This window comes from Tasmannia lanceolata, unplaced genomic scaffold, assembly GCF_043159265.1.
Source record: "Tasmannia lanceolata isolate RefF3 unplaced genomic scaffold, GAP_Taslan_0.1 ptg000037l, whole genome shotgun sequence".
Classification (NCBI taxonomy): domain Eukaryota; kingdom Viridiplantae; phylum Streptophyta; class Magnoliopsida; order Canellales; family Winteraceae; genus Tasmannia; species Tasmannia lanceolata.
This window is the reverse complement of record NW_027518714.1, coordinates 19,574,049-19,601,783: the sequence shown is the minus strand read 5'-3', so window position 1 is coordinate 19,601,783 and position 27,735 is coordinate 19,574,049. Positions and strand designations below refer to the sequence as shown.

Here is a 27,735-nt window from a genome sequence, read left to right as displayed (position 1 = left end):
AAATCAGGGACGCTCAGAATGTACCCTCCTTTCATTGCAATGAAATTGCCCTTGTTTCTTACCTTGTATTAACTTTCTCTTGTCTACGGGAATATGTACACTAGGGGCATTTTGTATTATTAATCATAGTAATATATGACTAATATTACAAAATGAATGATCAAATCATTAAAGAAACCATGCAATGGGCATTTTGCATTATTAGCGCTAATAATGCAAAATGCTCAAAAACAAGTTGTTCAAAGAACTAAATTAGGGGCATTTTGTATGAATATCCACCTATTTTAGGTGGATATTTATACAAAAAGCACTTTATTTCAATACAACAACACAAACAAGTGCAGATAAAAGCAAAAAGACTGCACCATATATCAAATAAATGTATGTTTGATCAGTAAAAAATAAATACATCTCATCCCAAACTGGGGGAACAAAAAAAATCCTCACTGCTCAGCCGGAGGGTTTGTCGGGCTCTGCTCCGGAGAATCCTGGATAATCACTGGGGCGGACGACAGGTCTGCTCTAGGCTTAGAAACTGAAGACTCCCCTGGCTCTCGAGATCCCTCAGCTGGTCTCTCTCCAAGGTGGAGCTCGCCGTCATCCCCACATCAAGGAGCCCCAAAACTAACTCTGGGTCTACTCCAGCGGTAGCATCAACTCTCTCCATAGGCTTACTAGCTCAAAAGGACGGGGAGCAAACATGCCCCCAAGGCCTATCCCAGTCCTCGCTCTCTTCGCCGGAGGGGCGCTCTAGCTCATAGGCCTCTTGCCTCGCCAACGGGCAGGCGAAGTAGTGTCCTCGGCCTCTGCATCCTCAACCTCTACGACATAGTCCTAGTCGGACATGTCGTCTCTGTCATCGGTGCTGCTTCTGCCCTCTGGGTCTGGCATCCTCGGCCTGTACACCTCCTCTTGCATCCAAAAGTGTGTTAGAATATCAAACATATATCAAAACACATATGCAGAATTCAATTCAAATCAAAGACATAAATGAATTTCCATACCTGTCTGGACGAAGGAACCTCCTGTGTCCCTAGCCTCTGCCTCAAGGCTTCGATCTCCTGTTGAAGCGCTAAGAGTATCTCGCCATCCTCTCGTCGAGCCCGCTCCAGCGCCGAGATCCTAGACTCCCACTCCCTGAGAGTCTCCACCTGCTGGGCGAACAGAAGCTTCAGGCTCCCCACCAATAGTAGCATGTCATTCGCCTGGTGGCGAGGAAGCTACAACACCAAAAGAATTCAAATCAAATATGCAAACAATTTCAAAATACTGAAATAGATGTATAAATAAAATCACTCACCCCAAGAGACCTCTCAGGAAGTGGGTATCCAAGTGCCTCTGGCGGCCTGGTCAAAAAGATCTCCCTCACCCCTCTCCTATCGAAAACCAGGACACCCCAGCCTGGCACTGGGTAGTGCTCTAGAAGGGTAGATGGGCCAGCTTCTGACGAAGCAGGAGGAGGAACCCGTCTGTTGGACCCTCGGGCTACGGACCGCATCTGAACTGGCGGACGACGCTCCCGTCTCTCAGGAGAAGAAGACCTCGACGAAGACGTCTCGGCCACCGCCTGTCCCTTACCTCGACCACGGGTAGAAGGCCTCCCTCTTCCTACCCTGCCCGCCAAGACAGAAGCAAGCTCTCTGAACACCGGACCGCCTCTCACGCCGGAAGTCGTGGCCCTGATGGCCTCATCAATGGCTCGGCCCTCGTCATAAGGCTCTCTTGCAAAAGCAGGAGCCTCAAGATCCTCTGTAGAAAATAGGATGATTCAAATCAATAAAAGGAATTCAGTAGCGATCAAATCAAAACTGAAAAGAAAAAAAGGATAGGTGAAGAAGAATACATGTCCTGAAGTCAATGGAGGCATCAGCTCCATTGTAGCTCAGGCCGTGTAGTCTCCAGGCAGAAAGTGATCCTCTGGGATCTCAAACCCTCGAGTCTGTATGATCTCCAACTGGGGCGCTTCGACTCAGTCTAAGATCCTCAAGCTGCCGAAAGGAGGAGGGGGTACTCTGTGAATCTCGTGCCCAAGTGCCTGGCGGGCTATCCGATCCGACAGGTAAATTGCAGCCCCCAAATGGCAGTGGAAAGCCGCCATCCTCCGAGTAATGCGCCTAGAGTTTGCAAACTCCTCTCTCAAAACCTCCTGGTGATCATCCAGAACATAGACCATGTGTCAAAGACATGAGGACAATTCAAAGCAAAAATGCAGTACTGAAAATGAAAACAATTTAAAGTACTACATTGTTTAGCTGAATCCGGCCAATGGCTAGGGGAACCTAGTCCGCAATGTAAATGGGGCGTGACCCCATGAGATGCGCTGGGAAATAAACTCTGTCTGGCTCCCTGAGCTCAGGGGCAAGAAGGCCAAAGCACTCGAAGGCCCATGCCTGTACAAGAGTCATCAAACAAAAGAAAGTTACTTAAACAATTCCTATCATAAGCAATGAGCTAAAAAGCAAACAAATTCAAATTTCAAAAAGAGAAGGGTAAAAGATGTACCACTCAGATGTACCAAAGCCCGCACATGGACTTCGTCGCTCCTTGCGACAGCAAGTTCATTTCTTTGATCAGGAAGGCGTAAGCTGCCCCTCCCCAATCATAGTCCGCTAATCTGTCGATGTGGCGAACCACGCTCAAAAAGTCCCTACGGACTGTGTTGCCTGTCCCGTCGAACAGGCTATGTCCCAAAAGGGAAATCACAAAACTCATCGCAGCTAGCGATAGCTCTTCTTGTTTGGCTCATCGGGTCTCTCTGGCCAGTGGTCAAGTCTAGTCATCCACAACATCGGCATGGAGACATGAGGAGGCTCCCCTAGCCGATCCCGACTATCATGCTCTGGCACCCCCAGAGTCTCTCTGAAATCCTCTGCTATAACCAGAGTCAGGACGATGGGAATCCCTCCTATCCGAAGCCCTGTCAGCGCATAAAGCCAACGGAGTCATTCCAACCTCCCCAATCGGGAAGTGGAAAGTGTGGGTCGTATCCCACTAGCGCTCTGCTAGGGCCATCACGAAGCCTGGCCCCACTCCCTTTAACTCCAAAGAAACGACTCTCTGGAGCCCCGACCTCTCAACAAAAATCCGAGCCTTGGGATGTAGAGTCCTCCACCTCGCCCGAAGATCTCTCAATGACCCTCTCGTGGTCATAGTAGGAAGAACCTGTGCAAAGAGCCAAGAAAACAATCAAAACATTTCCCAAACAGGAGAAAAATCAAAGCTAAAAGCAATCTTAAAAATCTAGGAATCAAAAAAGAAGTCCAAAGGACGTACCTCTCCGTCGCGGAAGTGCCGCGAAATATGTACCATGGTACGCGTAAGAAGCGTCCCTCGATACCAAGGGGCGCGGACCTGCCCCTCGTCCATGGAGGACTCTCGCCAAGCATCCCTCCTCCCTCGTAAGTGGGGCGCACCATAATGACCAAGAGTAGAAGAAAACTCGAAAATGCGGAAAAGATGCGAAAAAGAACTCGAAATCTCAGAGCAAAAACGGACGAAAAGAGACGAGAATGAAACAAATGAATATCGTATGGATAAATATATATATATATATATGTATATATATATATATGTATATATATATATGTATAGGAAACTGTTGGTGCGCTTAAGCTCACCAAGCTTATGGTGCGCTTAAGCGCCCAATCACATGGGTCCCACATTTTCTGTCGTGATCCAAACCATTCATTTGCAAGGTATTATCGTAGATAGGGGGTGTAACAAAAATCAGCTCCATAGGATCATCCTAACCCCTCCATTTGTGGAGAACAAAACTGGGCAGATTTGTGGATGGGTTAGGATGATTCTCCAAAAATGGATGGGTTAGGATGATTCTATGGAGCTGATTTTTGGTACACCCCCCATCTATGCAAGGACCTTGCAAATAAATGGTTTGGATCACCACAGAAAATGTGGGACCCATGTGATTGGGCGCTTAAGCGCACCATAAGCTTGGTGAGCTTAAGCGCACCAACAGTTTCCTCATATATATATATATATATATATCCGCTTGAAAAATTTGGAAAAAGCGAAATATTTTCGCGGTCTGTGAAAATTTCTCACAGGCTGCAAAATTATATTTCACAGACTATGAAATATTCGGATTTCGACCCCATTTTTTGTCGTTTTCTCGCCATTTTTGGTCTGTTTCACCATTGTTTCTTCTGCAGACTCCCAAAATCTTCCAAAGATGAATCAAACAACTCTTTGGGCACTCCTCAAAGCTTCCAGGCACATCTTTTCGAGGTCCTCCCCGCAGAGTCAAACTTTTTAAACTCCTGAATTGCCAAAGATTTGTATATCTTTCCCCCCTGGGTATGTATAAAGCATTCTTGAGGCAGCTAGCACCTTTCAAAGAAGCTTTTCCAACGGGATCCTTGAGGCACCACAAAGGCCTTGTCAATCATCCCCAGTAGAGCCCAATTACTCCAAAGGAGTCTCCTATCGTGGCAAAATTAGTCTAAGGCACTCAATTGCCCCAACTTCTTCCCAGCTCAGCGTATAAGCATTCATTCGCCAAAGGGTCTACTCCAAGGCAACTTACTGCCACCCCAAGCCTCTCCAGCAAAGCCCAAAAATACTCTCCAAGGTCACTTAGAGACTCGAGAGAGAGAGTCCTCACCATCGTAACATGCACCCAAAAGATTGGTAAACCTTGGTTTATCTCCGCAAAATCAAGTGCTTGATTCCGTCTCCCCAGTAGAGTCAACGCATATAAATGCCTTTCAGGCATTCCCTGGAAAAGGACCCTCGCTTTTACATTCCTAATATCATTGGATTTGTCAAAACTCGGTCGAACCCGACCAATTTTGTTGTTGTTGGCAGGTGGTCACCATCCCCTTCAGAGTCAATTCTTCACGTTGTTGATAGAACATCGACTCCCCAGCATTGGCGGACCCCCTCTAGCAGAATCAATTCATGTTGGCTCTCGGTTGATTTAAGGCAATCAAAGGACCCTACCAGCTGCGTTAGCTCTTGTGGTCTTCCCCACCAGAGTCGATATAATGTATTGTCTCCAAAAAGTTGCTAGACAACCGAGTATCTCTCAAAGAGAGTCAGGGGACTCGCCCCCACTTCCCAAAGCCTTTGTTGAGAGCCTAGTCATCAAGACCAGACCGTCAGCAAAGATATCTTGCCAATCAAATAAGAAAATCCCTCGGATCCCGTGTCAAGGATCCATTTTCCATCAACAAATCAGGACCTATCGTCACAGATCCCATCAGTTCAAATGCGCATGCCTTCAGAGAGTCGTCCGCGTTCAGTTTTCAACAGAAAACACGCGCTCCCTGATTCCCCAAGTCATTCAGAAATTAGTGTCATAACATCTAAATCAGTGTAAGTCCCCTGAGGGATCCAACCAGTGTAAGTCCTCTGAGGCATCCAAACAACCAAAGCCTCCATGAGAGCACCTGCCATGAGGCATCCAACCAGTGTGAGTCCCCTGTGGCATCCAAACAACCAAAGCCTCCCTGAGAACACCTGCCCTTAGCAAACAACCAAAGTCTCCCTGAGAGCATCTGCCCTGAGCAAACAACCAATGCCTCCCTGAGAGCATTTGCCAATAGGCTTTCAAATTATGGAAGCCCACTTAGGCATTCCAAATCAAAGCAAACTCGTCACCACGTGGTAGCTCTCCAGGGTAAGTCCGTTTCTATGCGGTAACCCTCCAAATCAGAGCAAATTTGTCACCATGTGGTAGCTCTCCAGGGTAAGTTCGTTTCTACGCAGTAGCCCTCCAAATCAGACCAAATTCGTCACCACGTGGTAGCTCTCTAGGGTAAGTCTGTTTCTACGCGGTAACCCTCCAAATTAGAACAAACCCGTCACCACGTGATAGCTCTCCAGGGTAAGTCCGTTTCTATGCGGTAACCCTCTAAATCAGAGCAAACCCATTATCTCACGGTGGCTCTCCTGAAAGTAAGTCCATTTCTACGCGGTGGCTCCCCAAAATCAGAAACCATGAACTAGATGTTATAAGAACGTCTCACCTTTGTAAGTGTTCGTATCCGTACAAACACTAGTCTTTTGGTAAGACAAATCAACTCTAAATGTCAAAGAAAAATCTTTTCAAAATCGAGACTGTTAAAATACAGTATCACATCACATCAAATCGCTTAACCAAATCAAAGAGCAAATGACAGTCATGCATCTGTTCTACTGAAATCAAATCTTGCATACGATCCGTCGTACCAATCATCAAGTGCCACTTCTGCATCTCCTTTATCAGATGTCAGAACGACATCCCCCGAGGTCCATCTTCAAGTCAGGTGTCAGATCTGACTTCATATGACCCTCTCGGCTGTTGGAAACGACGTTCACCCAAGACTCGTTCTAACAGTCGTATTTTTCAAAACTCAAAAAACCATCAACGAGAGGTTTCCACTCAAGGACCTGACAGCAAGATTCTTCGGTGAAGGCTATACACATAAGGACCCGATGTGAATCTTTCAAGCCTATCATTAGTCCCCAGTGACAAAATTTTGTTGTCTCCATACTTTGGCATTTAGCCTTGCACCTTCTACTAGAGAGGGGTATCTGTAGACACCCAATTTTGTCTAGGTGGAACTAATGATAGGTTGTCGCAAGGAAGAGTCTCATGACGAGTCACAGAGCACATGTTGTCTTTCTCTCAATCTCTCTAGGTTACGAAACTAGGAAATAATTCTCAAAAATGAACTTTACCCCAGAGGTGAAACAAAAGTCCATCTGTACACGGTATCCCACCTTTCACGGCACGGCCAAAAAGCCCGTTTTCACACGGCTTTTCAACCGAGAAGTTAGCTTTGAGTCAATAACATTCGTTTTTACCCAAAAACACTACGTGTTCCGAAAACCATCGATATTAGGTTCATTGGAATCTCCTCAGAACGAGGAATCCAACGGATTTGACCACGTGTGATTCAGAGTCAAAACAGAGGAGTTACGGTCCGCCGAAACTCCCCAAAAAACCCATCAAAAGAGACGAAAAATCACATTTCTCGAAATTGAATTTTTCCAATTTCTCAAAGTGGGAAAATTTTCGCACTCTGGAAAAATTGGACCCGAACCCCTATAAATAGAGGGGTAAGAGTAAAATCAGAATTTAACTCTCTGAAAGGTTTTAAACTTCTGGTTTTATTTATTTTCTTAATTTCTAGAGTTATTTTTAGGGGATTTCCTTCTGATATTCTCTTCTGAATCTCAGAAAATCCTAGTTTCTTTACTTTAGAAGAGAGGAAGTAGAGAAATTCTTAGGTAGCTCATACTGGGCGTCTGCATTCTACTGAATTTTCGAAGACTCGGAGCGACATCCTTCAAATAGCGTCGTTATTCTGTCGAATTTCACAGAACTACGAACTATTTTTCAATAATAACGCTGTTGTTCTGCTGAAATCTCGGCAAACCCGAAGCCCCTTCATTAAAATAGCGTCATTGTTCTGCTGAATTTCGGAGATTGTGAGGCCCTTTTATCTGAATAGCACCATTGTTTTGCCGAAATCCCGACAAACCCGAAGCCCCTTAATCAAAATAGCGTTGTTGTTCTGCTGAATTTTGGAGAACGCGATGCCCTATTATCTGAATTGCGCCGTTGTTCTGCCGAAATCTTGGCAAACCCAAAGCCCTTTTCGACCAATCAACGTCGTTAAGCCGCCGGTTTCTTGACAAGCGCTCCTCTGGTAAATTTACATTTGTTTCCCATCTTTCTACATTTCTATTACAAAACTCGGTGCAGGGTAGTTACAGGATTTATGGCTCATTTTGCCCTAGATCCTGTAATATAAACCCCTCTATTCTCTGTAAATAAGGCTACGTTCCCTCTCCTTATCCCACCACTCTGTCTCCGGTCCTACCATAGGCAACGAGACAGAGACGAGAGCCCTGGCGCTCCACGGTATTGGACAAACGGAGGTAATCATAAATCCAGAGTTTTTTTTCCCGTATGTATTGTCGTTTCCGTTTGATTTAGTTAACCTGATTGTGGTCAGTTGCGAGATCTTTCGGGACTCATATTACAGCATACGACATCAGTCTGGATAACAATCGCTTATTTTCTTTCTTTTTGTCAATTCATTTTATTTACATTCTGGAATTATGCATAATCCAAATAAAGGATAAAATGATAAGTTATTCTGATTAAATTCTTCAAAAATGCCAAATCAAGTCAAAAGACCGGATTTACCCTAGCAAGAGGGGTGCCTAATACCTTCTCCGATTGTAACCATAACTCTTACCCAGATATATGTATGGACCATGCCTTAAGAAATAAAGCAAAATTACAGGTTCTAGGCCCAGAGCAAAAGAACCAATTTGGTTACTGTTCCTCCAATGAAACTCGGGTACCTATCCCCTTTTCATCGGAAGAACAGACAAAGGTCCTAGGCCCTAACTTAGGTGGCGACTATGAGTTTCTCTTTCTTGTGAAATCCGGACCACAATCCCGAGTTCACAAAAAACGCAGATCAACTAACACTCTTAGAGAACTTGATGTGGTGATCCCCTGCCGCCCCGCGCGCTCCGGAAAAAACCGCCCCCCACAAGTACACACTCACTCTCTCAAATATAAAACAACCCAAGAACAACCCTTTACAAGAGAAGAACCCACCCCTTTGAAGAGAAATTGTTCCCTCTCTCACACACACACAAGGATCTCTAACTTTCTCTCTCACAAGTACACGGCAAAATACCTACTTTTAGAGTCTTTGTATTGTGGGTATTTCAAACCCGAGTTTCAACGGCAATTCCACTCTCATGGTTTTACAAACCGCAATAGATAGGCATAAGGAGGGTGGAGAGTTGGGTTTCCAATAGGAAACCACTCCCTAAATTTATGTGCCGTACACAACACATGGACAGTTTGCATCATCCTATAGTGTGGTCCGTATAATACATTTTGAAAAATAAGGGACTACGAGGGCTTACACCATATAAAATCTCTTGTAAAAACAAGAGAAAATGACTCAGAAATTACATTTTAATTCTGAAATAACAGCTGGCCTATACTTTTTTTCTTCTCACAGTAGAACATATAAAAATACCATTTTACACTCATCTGTATATGTAAGTGAATATGGTTGAAGGAAGATATGCGTTCAAACCTGACTAAAAGAACCGAAATATGGTTGAAGGAAGCCTGTTGTGTGATGCAGTGGGAAGAGTGGGGTCCTGTCCTGACACGACCCCAATTTTTCTTAACACAACACCTATATTCCCTGACCCAACCCTCATTTTTATTAGGGCTGCAACTCGAGCCGGGTTTTACCCGACCCGCATCGACCCGACCCGAAAATAACCTGGGTTGGGTTCAGGTTTCACGGGTTTCGGGTCGAGCCGGGTTGAGCATCCAAAAGCCCGCATGAATCTCGGGTCGAGCCGGGTTTGAGGGGGCCCGACCCGACCCGAGTTACATAAGTTATAGTATGTACTTTTTTTTTCTATTGTTAGTTAAAAGTTAAAAGTGAAAACCCACGCACCCACTGTTATAGCATGTGAGTGTAATTTCTGCTTCTATGAGTTGAGTTGATTCTAGTGTTTGATTCAGCATTGTTTGATTGTAATTACAACATTGTTTGATTACATCATTGTTTGATTCAAGTGTAATGTGAGTGTAATTACATCATTGTTTGATTCAAGTGTAATGTGAGTGTAATTTCTACTTCTATGAGTTGAGTTGCCTTGCCAAACAAGAGTTTTCCTTAAAAAATTGCGTCAACGTGAAAAAACCTGACCCGACCTGACCCGACCCGAGATTTATCATGGGTAGGGCCGGGTTTGGGAATCGTGGGTTTTCCGAAAAAAAAACCCTACCCAACCCTACCCGCCCGACCCGAGTTGCAGCCCTAATTTTTATCAACAAGACACCTCTTTTTCCCGATACCACCCCACTTTTATCCCAAATTTCATCGACAATACTCTATATTTACTCATTTATACTAGAAATCTTCCCGACCCTCACCGAATGAACCTCACGGTTGAGTAGGAAGAGTGGGGTTGCTTGTGCATCACACCCTACGCATGGGCTTGGGTGAAGATCTTGGGACCTACCCCTTCAAAACACAAGGTAAAATGACGGGCCCCACCCAATGCATGGATCCAAGTGGAATTGGTGGGACCCACCTTTTCAAAACATGATGTAAAATGATGGGTCTCACCCTGTACATGGACTTGGTTGAAGATGGTGCGCCTACTCACGGGTGTAAAATGGTGGGCCCCACCATATGCATGAGTTTTGGCAGAGATGTTGCGCCCTACCAATCAAAATACGAGTGGAAAATGGTGGGCTCCACCCAATGTTGTGGCCTAGAATGATGGGCCTCACCTTATCAAAATATGTGTTGTAAAATGATGGGACCCGCTCATGTTATGCAAGAGGTGGAAAAACAAACCCACCCTAGAAAAAATTCCAATAAAAAATTCCTTGGAAAATATTTTCCAGTAAGGTCATGTTTGGCTACCATGGTTTTTTCCTGGGATATTAGCTTACCCGATGATGGGAGAGGGATAGACCCGAGACGGGTTAAATGGGGAGAGGGAAAGAAAAACCTGAAAAACAAGGAAACAAAAAACCCCACCTAGAATACGATTGATCTTTTTACTTATTTTTTAGCCACTTCTCACCCTCTACTCATCTGTGCCCTCTCAAGTCTCTCCCACCAGCCTTCCTCTCTCACCATTTGAGACACTAATTTACCATGAAACAAAATTTACTTCGATCTCATCGAAGATGAGTTCGCAAAACGAAATTAGAAAATACTCAAAAGTTCTCAGCGAACTCAAAAGCGTAAAGCAAAGTTTCATTCAATAATTCAAAGAAGTCCATTCACAATATCTATTTACAAGAAAAGAAATCCTAAAAGCTACTTTAAGACTTAAGTAACTAATCTAAGCCGTTCATCTAAAGTAAACTTAAATAAAAGCCAAAAACATGGCTAAAATAATCCTAAAATAGAAATCTCGTAATATGCATGCACTACACTTGTAAATTGCATGTAACTTTCTCAAATTAAGTCCAGATTGCGTGATCTTAGGCTCGTTGGATAGGTAATCGAATAACCTTTTTAATGAGGCCATAATCAAGCCAAGCGAAAAAAGATTTCATGCCTAAAAAGTAGGTTACAAATAGAATAACGAAAACAAAAGTTGAAGAATAAGAGATTCTTTCTACGTGGACAAACCAAACGTTCTTTGGTGGGTTTTCACTTTCATCAAACCCCTTTATCACTACCGAACTCTTCCAACCCTCTTTTCTAAAGTAGTTGTTGCATATGTATTTCCTTTAGGCCCGGTCTATTTTATTTTTATCTTCTCAATCATTTGATCACAACTAAAAATCACATAAAGGTATTATTGTGTACACTTTTACGCATGCAACACATCTATTAATTGGACGTTGATTTTGGAATCAAGAATTATTTATTAGGCTGAAAGGTGACCACATTGAAGGTCCGCTAGATTCATTGGCCCAACTTAATCCGTTGACGGCCCTAGGTGGGATTAGACCTGGCAAAAGCGACCCGTGCCTGCGGGCACGGGTCTGAGTTTTAGTGACCCGTCAAAACTAACCCGCAGGTGACTCAACTCGCAAAAACACGGGTCGGGTCGGGTCAACCCGCGGGCACCCGCAAGTCACTTGGCTTTTTAAAGGGTGGTGATTTTGTTATGCTAATCTAGTTAGATGGCGTTTTTTTTCTAATGCAAAGGATGGTGATTTTGTCATGCTAATCTATTTTTTAAGGGTTTGATGCCTAAATAGGTTATGGCTGGCACCATAGAATATAAATAGGTTATGGCTGGCACCATAGAATATAAATAGGTTGTGGCTAGCACCATAGGTTGATCCCAACCCTCCGATTTGAATGTTAGAGGGTTGATCACTTGATCCTAACCCTCTATAGATCGGAGGGTTAGGATCAACCTATTGAAATGATTTTTGGGGCACAACCTATTTAGGCTGTGGGCCATCTAATGGACGGTTTGGATCATCCCACGGTGCCGGCCATACCCCCTCATCAAAATCCAGTGATAATATTTTCCAAAATAACCTACTATTTGAATTTGCGGGTGACCCGCGGGTTGACCCGACCCACCCACAGGCCGCGCGGGTCACCAAAATTCTGACCCGCAAAAATGCGGGTCATCTCTTAACCCGACCCATGTGACCCGCACCCGCATCACCCGCGGGTTGACCCGGCCCGACCCACCCGTTTGCCAAGTCTAGGTGGGATCATGTAGGCTCCTCTTCAAATTTTACCCAAAGTAACCTTTGGGTGCCTTAAACCCTCGAAGGACCAATAACTAATACAGTTGTCTTTATGTATATATTTCCCATTTCCCCCTTTTGCCCTCATCGGTCCTACACGATACACGGTTGTTTGATTGATCAATAATTGTTTGGATGTAGAGCTTATTTTTAAACAAGTACGATTTGGCATTTGAACAACTGTCATGGATAGAAACAATCCTAACTTATGCCTCTAACCTGGAAATGAGTGTAACTGAAACTCTAGATACTCGAGGGAACTTCACTTGCTCTGTTAAAGTATAGAAGATAAATAACGCCTTTCTTTAAGCTCTTGGAGTAACTGGTCGTTTAACATGGTATCAGAGTCAAAGGTCTCAAGTTCAAACCTCTCGGATAGCAAAAATCCACATGTGATGGTCAGCCCAAAGTGGGACCACATGTCTACATGTGTGCCAAGTGAGCCACACATATGGGGGAGTGTTAAAGTATAGAAGATAAATAACGCCTTTCTCCAGCTTTTGGAGAAGTTGGTGAGCTAACATACTCGAGTCAAAAAATAAAAAATCCTATAACATCTATATTTCATATGAAATGACTAAAATACATGCACTTATCATATAGAAGATGACCAAAACACCCCATCTGTCATAAAATAATCAAGACACCCCCATTTTTATAAAAAACAACCAAAATACCGTTATCTTTTAGAAAGAAGCCAAAATAATACCTCTACCTCGGAAAATAACCAAAGTACCCTTACAACATTTGCATATATATTTTTTAGTTTTGAGAAATGGAAAAAAATACAACATAGAAATAATAAAGAAGAGATTTTTTGAAAAATTCCCAAAATTGAAAAAAAATAAAAAATCATAGAACACATAATTTATAGGAAACAATAAAACACTCATATATTATAGAAGATGAATGATTGATGCAAGGGAGCCCATGCATAAAGAGCCAAAAAAGGGCCCTTGATTGGATCCACGTCATTTTTGGTAACTTTTTAAAATCGGTTGAGAAAGTAAATTTGGTTGCACTTAACGATGTGGATCCAATCAAGTGCCATTTTCTAGCTCTTTATGCAAGGGCGCTCTTGCATCTATCATTCCTCATTAGAAAATGACAAAAGTACCCCTATCTCATAGTAAATGAGCAAATTACCCCTTTTCTCATTGTAAAATATCAAAATACTCCTACCTCATCAAAATACCCGTATCTTATGAAAATGGCCAAAATACCCCTTTTTATATAATATCATCAAAATGCCCTTATTAGAAAATGACCAAAGTACTCTCGTCTTTCATTCATCCAGAGTTCATAGGGAATAGGAATATTTTGGTCATTTTCTATGCAAAAGAGATGCTTCGATAACTACTCTAGTCTTTCTTTCACCCATAGTTGACAGGAATTAGGGTTAGTTTGGTCATTTTCTATGCCACATATGGCTTTTTCATGGGATATATTTTATTCATTTTCAATGAAATAAGGCCATTTTGTTCATTTTCTTTGAGATATGGGTATTTTGGTCATTTTAACAGTGTGGGTTGCTCCCCAGTTGCGTGGATTCAACATGTTACCATTGCTGTTGAGGTCTTGCAACTTGCAAGGGTTCCTCTTACTTTTTCGTCCATATAGATTATTTATTCCTTATTAACACCACACGAAACAAACATCCACGTCATAAATAATTGAGAAAAGTACGGAATGGGGGCTGATGTTTCGAGAAGTTACGGATTTCGGACACCTTTTAAAACAAGAATGAAACATGGGCTAATCTTCAAAATCGGGTGGTCAAAAGACCCTGATACCCTTCTGACATGGACAGAGTCTTCCTTTTTTATTACTGCCTCTTAAATTGGCGCGCTTCATGAAGCTTCTTTTGGTTCGTTTGAATGCGTATTTGAACCGACATAACCTTGGGTTCGTTTCTATCTTGGCCGTCGGAAATAACTAGAGACAGATGGATGCTTGACACGTGTTGGAAAACTTTTTGAAACGCTGACAACCCAAAGTCAATTATTATCTTTTCTCACTTCTCTTTTTGCTTAGAATGGTAACGTTATTGAATACGTCTCTTTTGGCTTAGAATCTTTTCACTTCTCTTTTGGTCCTCACTTCTCTTTTGGCTTATAATGGTAACGTTATTGAATACGTATCTTTTGGCTTAGAACGGCGATGTTATTGAATATTTCATTGAGGAATTCTAGACTAAAGGGAGCCTTTGCAAAAAAGAGGTGAAAGGGCTCTCCTATTGGCTACACATCACCATCATGCATTAATATCGGCTGAAAAGTCAAACATGATGGTGATGTGCAGCCAATGGGGGAGCCCTTTCACCTCTTTTTTCCAAGGGCTCCCTGCAGTTTAGACTTCCTCTATTTTATTATTTCTTAAGTCTCTTTTGCCTGAGAACGCTGCCGGATTCTAGAGTACGCCGCTAGAATATTAAAGGGTACTCCGGCGGAAATAGGGTGTATGCCGGCAGAATTCATGGGTACGCCGGTGGAAATAAGGTGCAAGCGGAAATAGAGTGTACACCGGCGGAATTCATGGGGTACGCCGGCGTAAATAATGGGGTACACCTCCAGAAATAGGGTGTAAGCAAAAATAGGGTGTACGCCAGCGGAAATAATGGGTACACCGGCATAAATATTGACGATCAAAAGAGAAGGGAGAAGATTCTAAGCCAAAAGAGACGTATTCAATAACGTTACCGTAAGCCAAAAGAGAAGTGAGAAAAGATAACATCAGCTTTCCAAAAAGTATTCAATAACGTCAGCGTTCCAAAAAGTTTTCCAACACGTGTCAAGCATCCATCCGTCTCTAGTTATTTCCGACGGCCAAGATGGAAACGAACCCAAGATTATGTTGGTTCAAATACACATTCAAACGAACCAAACAAAGCCTTGTGAAAGCACCAATTTAGTAGGCAGTAATGAAAAATGAGGACTCTGTCGATGTCAGAAGGGTATAAGGTCTTTTGACCACTTGATTTTGAAGATTAGCCCGTGTTTCATTCTTGTTTTAAAAGGTGCTCAAAATCTGCAATTTCTCGAAACATGAGCCCACATTCCGTACTTTTCTCTAAATAATTCTAGGATAGCCAACAAAGTTGTTGAGCGAAAGATAAAACTAATTCATGATTACAAGCAATCCATAACAACAAGCAATCTATGACATGATTCAAGGTTAGATTATCTCCCAATCAAACAACCTCATGGCATGTGATTATGATTCTCAATTCGTGACTAGTCATAACAAAAAGAGAACCAGTGCAAAATTGGGTCTCATAGGGGGCGTGTGAGCATGTCTGTGAAATCTAGATCTTATAGTAAATCTAAACCGTTGATCTTGTAGAACATCATTAGATGACTCGCATAGTCTTGGTCCCATCTCGAATGGACATCCCATGCATAAGAAGGAATATGAAAAAGAATAAATGGTCCCAATTTTTTCCGTGAAACCCTAAACAAGGCTGCATGGATCAAGGGTTTAGGATACTCCAATCCAGGTGTTTTCAACAACATTTAGACGGATCAACGGTTCTGATTGAGTACATGAGCACAACATCCTTTTTAGATCTAGAGCTACAAAATCAACGGCTCTCTTGAAAAATCCTAAAAAGATGCCTTCTGGTGAAGGGCCAGGATTATTTGATCATGTGGGACCGTTATCAATGTTCTGAAAAAATTGAAGGGTATTTTCGTAATTCTCTCGGAAATACGTCCGATCTTTCCCATATATTCGGTCATGAAATTTATTTGACCGTTACGCCGAGGATAAAATACCATAAACGACTTTAAATTGGGAAATGATAAATTCGCACCCCCTATAGGATAATTCACACTACTTGTAACGTGAAAAATATCAGAAAAATGACGAAGAAGTTTACGCTAGAAGAAGGACGTATGCGTAATGCGCATACCCTTTTCACGATCTTTGTTCTTCCAGGCCCCACTTTTCTCCGCGAAGCACTTCACTAGGCTCCTGTGCGTACTGCGCACAGAGCGCAGTTTAAGATGACGAGAAAACAATAAATACATGTCTAAGGCCTTACGCCAAATCCTTCATTAAAGTAGAAAATAAATCAATAAATGCACGCACACGAAAAATGATAAAAGAAGAACAAAACCCAGCGACTAAAAACTTTTCTCTGTTAATGGCGATGGAGATCTTCTTCAAATGCTATCAGTGACTATCAGATCTCAAAATCTCCTCCATTTTCAGGTGATTTGATTCGTTATTTTCCTTAGATTTCTCAAATTCCTCTGAATAGTTGGAGTTCGATTTGAAATCTCTGATCAGTTAATCACAATTTTTTTTTGTTCTTCGAATTAATTCATCTGAATTGTATTGAATATTCGTTACGATTGGATTACGATTCGATTCTATACGTAGTTTTTTGTTCATTTTGTTTGAATCGGTTAGATTTGATCAGGAAATATTGTAGTCGATTTGATCTAACTGAATTAGGGTTGAATCAATTTGATCTTACTGAATTAGGGTTTCTGTACATTTTTATTGATTCTTCTACTTTTATCAACCAAGTGTTGTTATTTGTATTTCTATAGTTAAGGCGATCTGTTTGATTTTGAAATGGAGTTGTTTTTTGGGGATTTCCTTTCTGTTTGAATTTTTGGATGATTGGATTGATTTATGGATTGAATGGCTTCAGAGAGTGAGAGTTGGAGGTGGAGTTTGTCGATGTCTTTTGATGGAGATGATAAACAATGGATCTGTGGGAGGGCTGGTTCGGTGAATCTGCATCACGTCACTTCCATCGTCCGCGAGATTAAGAAACCTTGCCTTCATCACTCTCCTACAAAGGTCAGTAATTTAGAAATGTCTAGGAGCTTGCATTTTAGTGTTGTTTTCAGTTGACTAGTTATTACTGTTTTGGAACTTCTATTGATAAAAGTGGGTAGTGGATGCATTGCTTCAAATTCACCGGGTTAACTATTTAATTTGAATTCACTTAGGGCCCGTTTGGATACCTCACATATTGTACTTGGATTTGGAATTGAGTTTTGAATACAAAATGAATAGATTCGGCAGCTCATGTTGAGGGAGAGAGAGAGGGAAGGGGGTACTTCCTAGTGGAGGGGAGAGGTTGAGGAGCGAATAGGGTGACGGAAACTGCCAGATCTGTGGATTTCCAATTTCTTATTTGCACACCATATTTGGAAACCTGATTTTTTTCACTGTCAGTTGCTGAATTGGAAATCCAAGAATTTGTTCCGGATCCAAATTACAATGCAAAAAGGGCTGCAAATGTGAGAAATCCAAATCAAAATCTTCTCTGCATCCAAACAGGCCCTTATAGCTTTGTCAACTGAAGTTGTATCTTCATTCTTGAATTGGATTCAAGTTTGTATTGAATTCTGAACCATGTGATGGGTTTGTGTTCATTCTATAACAGTTTAACTTTTCAATGTTGTTGACATGAAATGATTGGAGCCCATGACATTTGGGGATGCCATCTACGTGATCAATGACTTAGGTACAAGGGTCCTTGATTGCTTTACGTGCAAGGCACACAAGATTTACAATTATAACTTTTTACAATTTATATTGTATGTGAATATTTTGGGCCTTTTTTAATGCCATGATCTTTCAATATCATTTCAAGTGTTCAAGACAATGTAGTGGATTTAATTAGGCTTTAAGTTGTTACATGTAGACACCGGTCCAGGAGAAAGTCACATTCATCCGTCCTTAATTATTTGTAATTTCGTATATGAATTATGAAAATTGAAAAGGTGAAATTTTAAACTACATGAATCCTACTCCTTTAATTTAAATAACTCAAACTTCAAAATTCAAGAAAAAATCATGTTTAAATTATCTACTACTAATGCATAGAAACTCAATCAAGCAACTATGCATCAAAATATCAAATCAATTAATTTCTGTATCAAGTAAGCAATTAAAGATTGACCGTAAAATGCTAGTCATAGAATACTTAGTGATGGGGGACCATCCAATGTTGCATGAAGAATCCAGAAGTTAAAAAGATGTCGCCCATTGTTTATGTTAAAAGAGTTTTATTAGGCTTTCAGTGTGTTATTTAAGTCTTTTCAAGTCAGGGGTAAGTAGATTCTTTTCCCATCAAATTCACTTAGGGCCTGTTTGGTTTGACGGAAAGGCCTTTCCACTCTTTCCTTTTCCTTTACTTTCCAGAAATGCTCTTTTCATCGTTCGGTAGAAGAAACATGAAAGAAAAAAGCTTTTTCTTAGATGTATATTGATTGGAAAAGAAAAACGATCACGCTAGTTAAGTTAATAAAAGTCTTACTTTTATGCGGGGTGTTAATACTATAACCGGGTACCATTATCTAAACATATAATTGTAGCAATGGTCCAGATCCAATCATCAAGTACATATGGCTGATGGGTATAATGATCCAAGCCACTTAATTGTGTCCTAGTTGTGGGGCTTTGCTGCTGTTTGAAAATCTCATTCGCAGGACAATTCAGGCCATTTTATCCATTATTCAATAAATGGTCATTGATACAACGGTCAAGATGTCCATTGATCGAACAACCAGGACTTGATCAATGGGAATTTCATTCAATGGCCAATCTACAATGGTTCCCACCGAAATGTATAATCTTGATCGTTACACCACTCAAAGTGTATGTTTGCTGGTTCAAATGGAGTGGTTCCACATGAGTGTATGAAACCAAATGGACAGTCGAATATGTACAAAGCTGTCATAAAAAACAAATAAAACTCATGGCAAGGAAGCCACTTTGACTCATGGACGGTGGAAGGCTTGAATCCGATTATCGAAGGGGAAGAGAATCCACATTTCCGGCGAGACTCTGAGTGAGGTAGCTGGAATAGGAGTTTTTTTCCCCTCGTTTTCTTCTTTATCAACCAGCCGACGATCATACAGTCAAAAAATACTGATTTCTTCCTAACAGTCATGGCCGGACCCCTTGCAGTTTTTCTCTGCCGACAAGTGAACTGTCCCAATTATTGGTGAGGAAGAGTTGCATAAGCCATACTTTTCTTGTCAGCCATTTCCAGTAGCTCATGATTCCTCTCTTGCTGCAGCCAATCTGATAGTGAGTACCAGAAACACAATTATTGGGGAAGAAGACTTGCATAAGCCATCTGCCGGTTTTCCCAGCCAGTCGCATGGAAATCAGTTGTGAATATGGAACCAAAAGCTAGAGAAACTCCATTCGTACCGATCAAAGATGCAAAACGACTTATTAAATGACGAATCTCGAGTGCTGTTGATGATAGGAGAAAGATAAGTGGTTGAAAATGAAATATATAGAAATCTAGGGTCAGGGTTAAGAGTAGATGCTAAGGCAACTCGTTGGAGACTTTGTTCGAGAGGACGGGACTTACACGTCACCCAATATTTCTTTCCTTGCATGCGAAGGAATGCTGCATCCGACCTTTTTAGATGGAAAGATTTTCAGTGTTGGAATAGATTAGAGGGAAGGTGCTATCCTCCTTTTCTTCTACTACCAAATAATCGAGAGTGGTGGAAACTAGGAAAAGAGTTTCCTTTCCATCTCTTTCCACTCCTTTCTTGCAAACCGAACAACGGCTTATGTTATTTGAGTTATGGGTGTTATAAATAGGTCCCCACACATGCAATACGGAAATTTTAAGTGGGAAGAGAATTTTAAGTCATTAGAGGCTATTTTAATCTAAAAGTGTTAGGTTTTTGTTTAGGATTGTAGAACTTTCCATTTCTCTTCTTTTTCTCATATATTGTAAGTCTCACGCATTTTTCTTTGTTGATGAATTATGGATGCTACGATGATGCTATGCTATGATAGAATGGATAAAGATTTGAAGTTTTTTTCTCTTTCGTGTGGATGCGATGTCTGTTCTTTATGGTGCAATGTCTTAATCCCCTTGGTGCGATGTCTCGGGATTGCTAGTGTCATTCTAGCATATTCTTCATCTTTGGTGAGATGTCAAAGAGAATCCTTGGTGGGATGCCTTGAGTTAATTTTCTTATTTCTTTATTACTTACAATTTTTATTTCTACTATTTTCTCTTCTTTTTTTGGTTTCTTCTCAAAAAAGAAAAATCTACCTAGGAACCGAAAACATTCCTTTCCACCGGCTAAAACTTCAAAATCCTAATTTTTCTTCTTATTTTACTCATCCCTCTCACCCTAAATCATGCGTCCCTTAATCTTGCCAAACCCTTGCTTGCTCCTTCCCGGCATATGTCTGTAACTTCCCAGTATATGTCTGCACCTTTCCAACATACGTCTGCACATTTCCAGTATGCGTCTGCAGACTCTGCATCTCTATAAACCTACCTTAAATCTAATAGAGATATTTTCCCAATCTAATCACATATTTTATGGTCCTAAACTTTAATTTTCGCCTATCTTTCTCACCCATAACGTCCCATCCATAGATCTGTCCTACATCAGTTTGGTATCAGAGCGAAATATTAGTCCTTTGATCGTCCTATATTGGATTTGGTATCAAAGCAAAGTATTAAACCTTCCTTTGATCGTCTTGCATCAAATTTGGTATTAAAGCTCATGCTGGAAATATGTCGTTTAGATGCAGTCCCAATCGAATAGTTAAGCTTTTGGAAGGCTTAAACTCCAAATTTGAAGGGTTGTGGTCCTACTTGGATGGCGTGGATCTCATCCACTAAGATTTTCATGCACGTTCTATGGCCTTGGAGGCTCTACAGTTTACACAGGTTAGGAGTTTGTGTGGAACAATCATTGTCGATACCTTCTATGGAGTGAACGAAATTAAACAACAGTCCCTATTGTCATGCAAAGCTGGTTCTAACGATACATTGCTCATACGCGTCACACAGAGATAAATATGGCAATGATCTTTATTCAATACGTCCGGAAAAGGAAAGTCATTGGACATAGTCAACAAGAGCTTTAGATAGCACTAAAGGACGTTGATGATGTAGCGGGACTAAATTTGAACCCTAGATCTACATCATCTTTTCAATCAATAGATTGGTTCATGTCTAATTGTTAATTTTTGTCAAAATTAGTAAATTGAGCCAAATGAAGGAGAAAATGTTTCTTCTTAATTTTTTTTTCATACAACCTAAGGGAACTTTTGAAATTTGTTTGATCAATGAAGGGGTGGTACATAAAGTTGTTAGACAAAGATAGCCTGGATAAAGTGGTGGTTGAAGGGGATTCACTAAATGTAATTCGTTGGATTAGGGGTTCCCACCATCACCCATGGAGATTTGATTGTTCCTCTGATGAGATTCATGATTGGGTGGGGTCCTCATCTATCATCTTTCAGCATGTCAGAAGATCTGCAAATAGTGTGGCTGATAGTCTTGCCGAGGGTGGAAAAGTATTCTTTTACTATCTCTCTCTCCCCCCCTCCCCTCAAAGACTTTCCTTTCACTCACTATTTTAGGGACTGTTTTTCCTTTTCTTATGCTATCTTTTCTCTCTTTTTATTAGCCATCTCAGTCTTTTTTTTTCCAATTAATGAATTTGCTGCCATTAAAAAAATAAAATAAAGGGGTGGTACAAGACTTGCTCTGCTGAGCATTCTAGGGCATCTCTCTCACTTAACTATCATAAGTGAGAGCTTTATTTGAATGTGAGCTTAAATGCAGAACTAATGGTGGTGGTTTCATGGCCAACTTGCTTTTCGAGGCTTACTTGTGGGGATGCAAAGTGAGTAGTTGTGCATTGAAAAATCCTAGACAATTTCTACCAGTGCATGCTTGGGTATGGCAATCAAATGACAATGCCCTTGAGATGTTTGATTTGTTTGTAGGCTCTTTGAAATAGGCCCTTTGTAGGCTCTTTGAAATAGGCCCTTTGGTATTTCTATCATTGCTCAATGCTTAATGATCGAAATTGGATGAATTCAGGTTCATTTGAAAGCTCATTCAAAGAGCCTAGCAATAGCATAGTTTTCCCGCCTATAAGTTGAGAGAACTCTAGTTTAACCATAAGCACAATGTAAGTGTCTTATGATGACATATCAGAGTTGTCTGCATCGTCTATTATCTAAGGGTTTTTAGCGTAGATTAGAATGTTTTAGGTTCCTAAAGGCTCTTAGCAAAGGTTTCTGCAGATTTGCGATGAGGGGACAATGTTCATTTAAATGAACAAGACCTTTTGGTGGAGTATGAATCTTATTTTGCGAAGATAGGCAAACTATAAGGTACAAGCCCTCCTTAATCAATCCTAAATTGGCTTATGCAAATGGGTGTGTCTATAATGTCCCACACCACTCCTTGTCTAAATTGATTAAGCTTTCATCCTTGGAGGCTTTGGTAGGTGACTTCGTTGGGCATCTTACTGCAGATTAAACTAAGATTATGGTGGCTAGCATTTGGCTGTTACTCTCTCTTACCATTGATTCAACTTGTCTATTAACAAGGTATGTTGTATGATATTAAATCAGTGCTTTGAATTCACCTAGTTATGACTTCTACATTTGTTTATTGATTAAGAAACTTTAAATCAATAGTTATGCCTTCTACATTTTTGGGGGTAATATACATGTATGCTTATGGTACATCTATGCTAATGATAAACAATGATTTCTAGCAAGAAATAGTGTGGTTGTGTGCGCATGGTATGCACTTGCTCTTGGAAGCAAAAGTGAATTCCCTTGACAAACATGAGGCCTTTCCTTTACCTTCCTTGCACTTTAAATGACTTATGCCTCTAATTTTGTAATGAGTTTCTCTATAGTTTTGAATGTTAGGTTGCTGTTTTGTTAGGGGCATATCTTGCCAATGAATATTCTTCAATTCAAGTTCTGTATTTGGTCCAAGCAAATAAAGCTGAAGTTCAGAGTTCTATATTATTTATTATCTCTTTTTCTTTTCTTCTAATTGTGCAGGCAAGCAAAATGCTCAAGCCAGAGAAGTGGCAATCCACTTTTAATGGCGATGGAAAGGTTTTTGGTTTTAGGAAAGCGCTTAAATTGATTGTTTTGGGGGTAAGCTATCTCACAATATTTAGTTTTTGCCTTAGGTTTGCTCATCTGTTTCTTTAATACATAGGTAGTTTGCTTAATATGTGTGGTGCCTAACATGCTTCTTGCACATTTTCTACATCCTTTATCTTCCATTAGCCACAGTTTTTGTCATCCAAGTAAAGCTTTGCATTTTCATCATTCATGTATCCAATTAAAGTTTGCGTTTTCATCACACAAGTATAACATGCTACGCGCACATCTCTTCATTTCATCTCATTCCATTCTCTCTTTGTCACGCTACAAAGAGACTACATGAGCCCTGAGAAAAGACAACAAGAAGACAACATGGAAAAGACAAAAGCAAGATAACAACAAGACAACACTAGACAACACTAAACAACAAGAGAACACACTCCATTCATGGAAGTACATGGGGGCTTCAACACTCCCCCTCAAATTGAGGCCAAAGGTCTTCAACTTGCAACAAAAAGAATGACTTCAAGGTACCAACAACACTCCCCCTAGGCCGAGACTGCACGAGCCCTGAGAAAAGACAACAAGGAAAATACAATAGCAAGATAACAACAAGACAACACTAAACAACATGCTATGAGCGTGCTTAACATACTACGCGCACGTCTCTCCATTTCATCTTATTCCATTCTCTCTTTGTCACGCTACAAAGTTTTTGGTTTTTCCTTTTTATTTTTCAGAGACTCCGAAAATCTCTCCCTTAGATTTTCTTCCCTCAAATCTCTCCCAAAATCCCTAAAATCTCTCCTCGATCTCTCAATTCACGCGCAAACCCTTGTGTTGGGTTTTCCGTAAAATCCACTCATTCCCTTTGTCATAAATCCTTAAAAAGAAAAAAAAAACAACAAGAAGAAGAAGAAAAACCTCTTCCCTCTTTGCCGTAAACCCATTTTGGGTTCTACTCCACCTCCTATTCCTCCATTACCCAACATCCAAAACCCCAAATCTCTTTTCTTTTCTAAATCCTTACCCTTGTTTGGTTCTTTCTATTTTCCTAATCTCTTTCTTTATATTCTAAATCTTTTCTTTCTTTCTTGTTTGAATCTCCATCTCCCCTCCATCCTAATCCTTATATTCTAAATCCTCTCTTCTCATTGTCTTCTATGTCTTTTGTGTTATTCTTCAAGGTTCAGACCAAGTGTTTGGTGTAATGTCCGAGAGAGGTGTGGTGCCTTGAAGTCATTCTTTTTGTTGCAAGTTGAAGACCTTTGGCCTCAACTTGAGGGGGAGAGTTGAAGCCCCCATGTAGTTCCATGGATGGAGTATGTTCTCTTGTTGTTTAGTGTTATCTTATTGTTATCTTGCTATTGTATTTTCCTTGTTATCTTCTTGTTGCCTTTTCTCAGGGCTCATGTAGTCTCGCCTGAGGGGGAGTGTTGTTGGTGATTCCTTTATGTTCTTCTTGTTGTGGTTGGTTGGTTGTTATATTTCTCGTCTGTCGTGATGTCTTCTCTAGTTGATGTATTTCACCATTCTTCAGTTGTTTGGTTGCTTCTTTGCATTGTTTGTTGTTTCTTCTCCATGTTCTTGGTGCGTAGTTCCTTTGCGTAGTTTTACGCGTTCTCGTGGTTTGCGTTGCAATCCACTTTTTCAGGTCCGGCCATATGCCTGGTCGTTAGCGTGGCTTTCAGCCTTATCTCTGCACCGGACGACTTGCTTCCCGTCGTCGTTGGTCAGTGTTCTCTCTAGGTGATGGTTTCCCCCTTGACCTTGTCTCCAGGCGATGCTTTCCCCATCATTAGTTGGTTATCTTCAGGCGAAGATGTTTATGCCGCCGACCATGTCTCCAGACGATGGTTTCCCCATCGTTGGTTGGTTATCTTTAGGCGACGATGTTCATGCCACCGACCTTGTCTCCAAACGATGGGTTCCCCATTGTTGGCTGGTTATCTTCTTATCTTCAGGCGACGATGTCCTGCCGTCGACCTTATCTCTCCAGATGACGGTGTCCCCCATTGTTGGTTGGTTCTGATCACCTTTCCTCTCTTAGTGTTGTGCTACTCAGCTGATGTCTGTGCCAGCCAGTGTCACTTCGCCGTTGTTCGTAATGCACGCCCTTAGTGTGCCCTTTTTTTTTGCTCGATGGATCGCTACTATTTCCCTGCCCCCGTTCGATCTTTCATGGTTTGTAGATTTATTTGCCTGGCTCTCATTCAGGGCGAGGCCCTGTTGTGATCGCTCTCGCCGTAGTGCTACTTCAGGGGGAGTTGTTTCCTATGAAGCAAGAGTACGGGTACGGGGTGCGGGTACGACACTACACGGGTACGCGGTTACGTGATTTTCTAAAAAACCCGGATGCGGGTACGTTCGGGTACGCCGAATATAATAATATATTTTAATATTTTATTAAATATTTATAAAAATGAAAAAAAATTAAAAAAATAATATGAGAGCAATCAAATAATAATATCACCAAAATGAAAAATTCTAATATTACTCTTCATTTCAGAAGTAATTAAGTTCCAAATTGTTCCATATTTCATCATAACAATATAACATAAAGCACAAAAATACGAAATATATCATTCTTCATTAGAAAAGAAGTCAACCGCCTCATCTCCGATATCATCCTCTACATCGTCGGTAAAAACAATGGCCTCCAACTTCGAGACAATCTAAAATCTATTAAAGAACAAAAACAATTTTAGTATGCAACGTTGCAACCCTACAAAACAAGGCAACTACTGAACTCTATTGTCAATGTCATAATCTCAAACAAACAAGGTATAAATTGTGAGCCCCAACCCAATTATTGGACTCTACTTTGAATCCAATAATCAGTTTTGGGCTCTAAATTGGTTGCCCACATTCTCATACAAACAAGGCCTAAGGCCCTAAACAAACAACAGATTTTGTCAAACAAACAAACAACAAGGCCTAAACAATTAAAGTAAAAATTACCCACAATCTCAAACAAACAAGGCCTAAATAAACATCTGCTGATTTTGTCCTATTCATTTAATTTATCTGAGGTGCTTGTTCTCTCCTGAGAAAATGAGCCCTGAAATGGTTTTTTGCAAAATTGCCTAGCAAATCCCAATCGGATGTCAAAATCTGAAACGAACAGGGCCTTAAATGCTTAAACCCTAGATGGCTGGCACAATGGCACCTCAGATAAATTAAATGAATTGGACAAAACCTGTTATTTTGAGATTGTGGCAACTGATTATGAGCCTCAAACCTATTATCGGACTCAAATTAGGTTTGGGGAACACAATCAATTGGCATAATCTCAAGAAAAAAAATGGGAGAGAGAGAGAGAGAGCAGTAGAGATAAAGAGAGAAAGAGAGCAGTAGAGAGAGAGAGAGAGAGAAAGAGAGCAGTAGGGAGAGAAAGAGAGCAGTAGAGAGAGAAAGAGACCAGGAGAGAGAGAGGGCCGGAGAGTCGGAGAGAGAGCCGCGGCCGGAGAGGGAGTCGGGCAGAGAGAGAGAGAGAGAGAGAGAGAGAGAGTAGCGTAAGGGTTTGTTTAAGAAAACCCTTCGTTTTTCTTTTTACGTCTTTTTTAATCCCCCCCCCCTTTTACCTCAACACCCCCCCAACTAATTTAAAAAAAAAACATCTGGTGCGTCGGGTGCGCACCCCAAACGCACCCGACACGACCCAAAACTCAAAATTTGATTTTTTTTTAAAACCTATTTTTGGGTGCGTACCCGAGACATATCCGAGCGTACCCGTACCGGATACGCACCCGACACGGGTACGGGGACTTTTTAGGGGTACCCATGCTTCCTAGGCTGTTTCTTTTTTATGGCCGCTGATCTCGACGATTGTACTCTCATGGTTGTCGTTGTCTTTGTTATGTTTTTCATTATGTATTCACCACATCAGCTTGAGGAGGAGTGTTATGCCATGCTGGATGCATGGTTTTAATCAATACCGAAATCGAAATCGGTAATATCCAAAACCTTATTTTCTTTTGATCGAAATTTTGAAATTTTGGTCTAAATTTCAATTTCCCGATACGAAATTTATGGAATTTCACCAAAAAATCCGGGATTTATTCATTATTTAATATTTTCCCGAAATTTCAGCCAAAATTACTGACACTAATTTTGGACGAAATTTCCTATGGGGTAAAATAATATTTTTTTTTATTTCATTGGATTTCGGCTGAAATTTCAAAATTTAGGTTTCGGTGGGGAGCGAAACGCATTCCAAAACCGAAATTTGAAACCATGGCTGGATGTGTGTATGAGATTATTGTACTTTTTGTTATTTTTAGTTGTTTGTTGTAGTTTCCTATGTACCAAGTTGGAGTTCCATAGTATATACACTCTAGCTTGAGGGGGAGTGTTGAATAACATGCACAACTAAAAATGTAGTGTAGAGGGTATTATAGTCTTTGTACTCATGTTGCCCTAGATGGGCCTATATATACATCATTTACATGAGGAGCTCCCTAGTGGAGACTCTCCATCTGTCCATTCTTCTTCTTCTTCTTACCCACTAACCCTAGCTCCATTTCTAACATCATCCATTTAATAATATTTAATTACTTGGTAAACACCATGCCCATTTGAGACCGAATCCTATGGAAGCAGCATGGTTGCTATTTTTCATT

General features: G+C 41.0%; 1 protein-coding gene across 1 annotated transcript in view; it reads left to right on the top strand.

Annotated features, from left to right (window-relative positions):
* Positions 1-16,272: 16,272 nt before the first annotated feature.
* Positions 16,273-27,735, top strand: part of LOC143862159 (rab GTPase-activating protein 22-like) — a 53,821-nt gene continuing 42,358 nt past the window's right edge. The window contains exons 1-3 of the mRNA XM_077373154.1: positions 16,273-16,447; positions 16,896-17,047; positions 23,063-23,161. Of these exons, the coding sequence (XP_077229269.1) occupies positions 16,925-17,047; positions 23,063-23,161 (222 nt within the window). The 5' untranslated portion in view covers positions 16,273-16,447; positions 16,896-16,924. The remainder of the gene's footprint in view (positions 16,448-16,895; positions 17,048-23,062; positions 23,162-27,735) is intronic.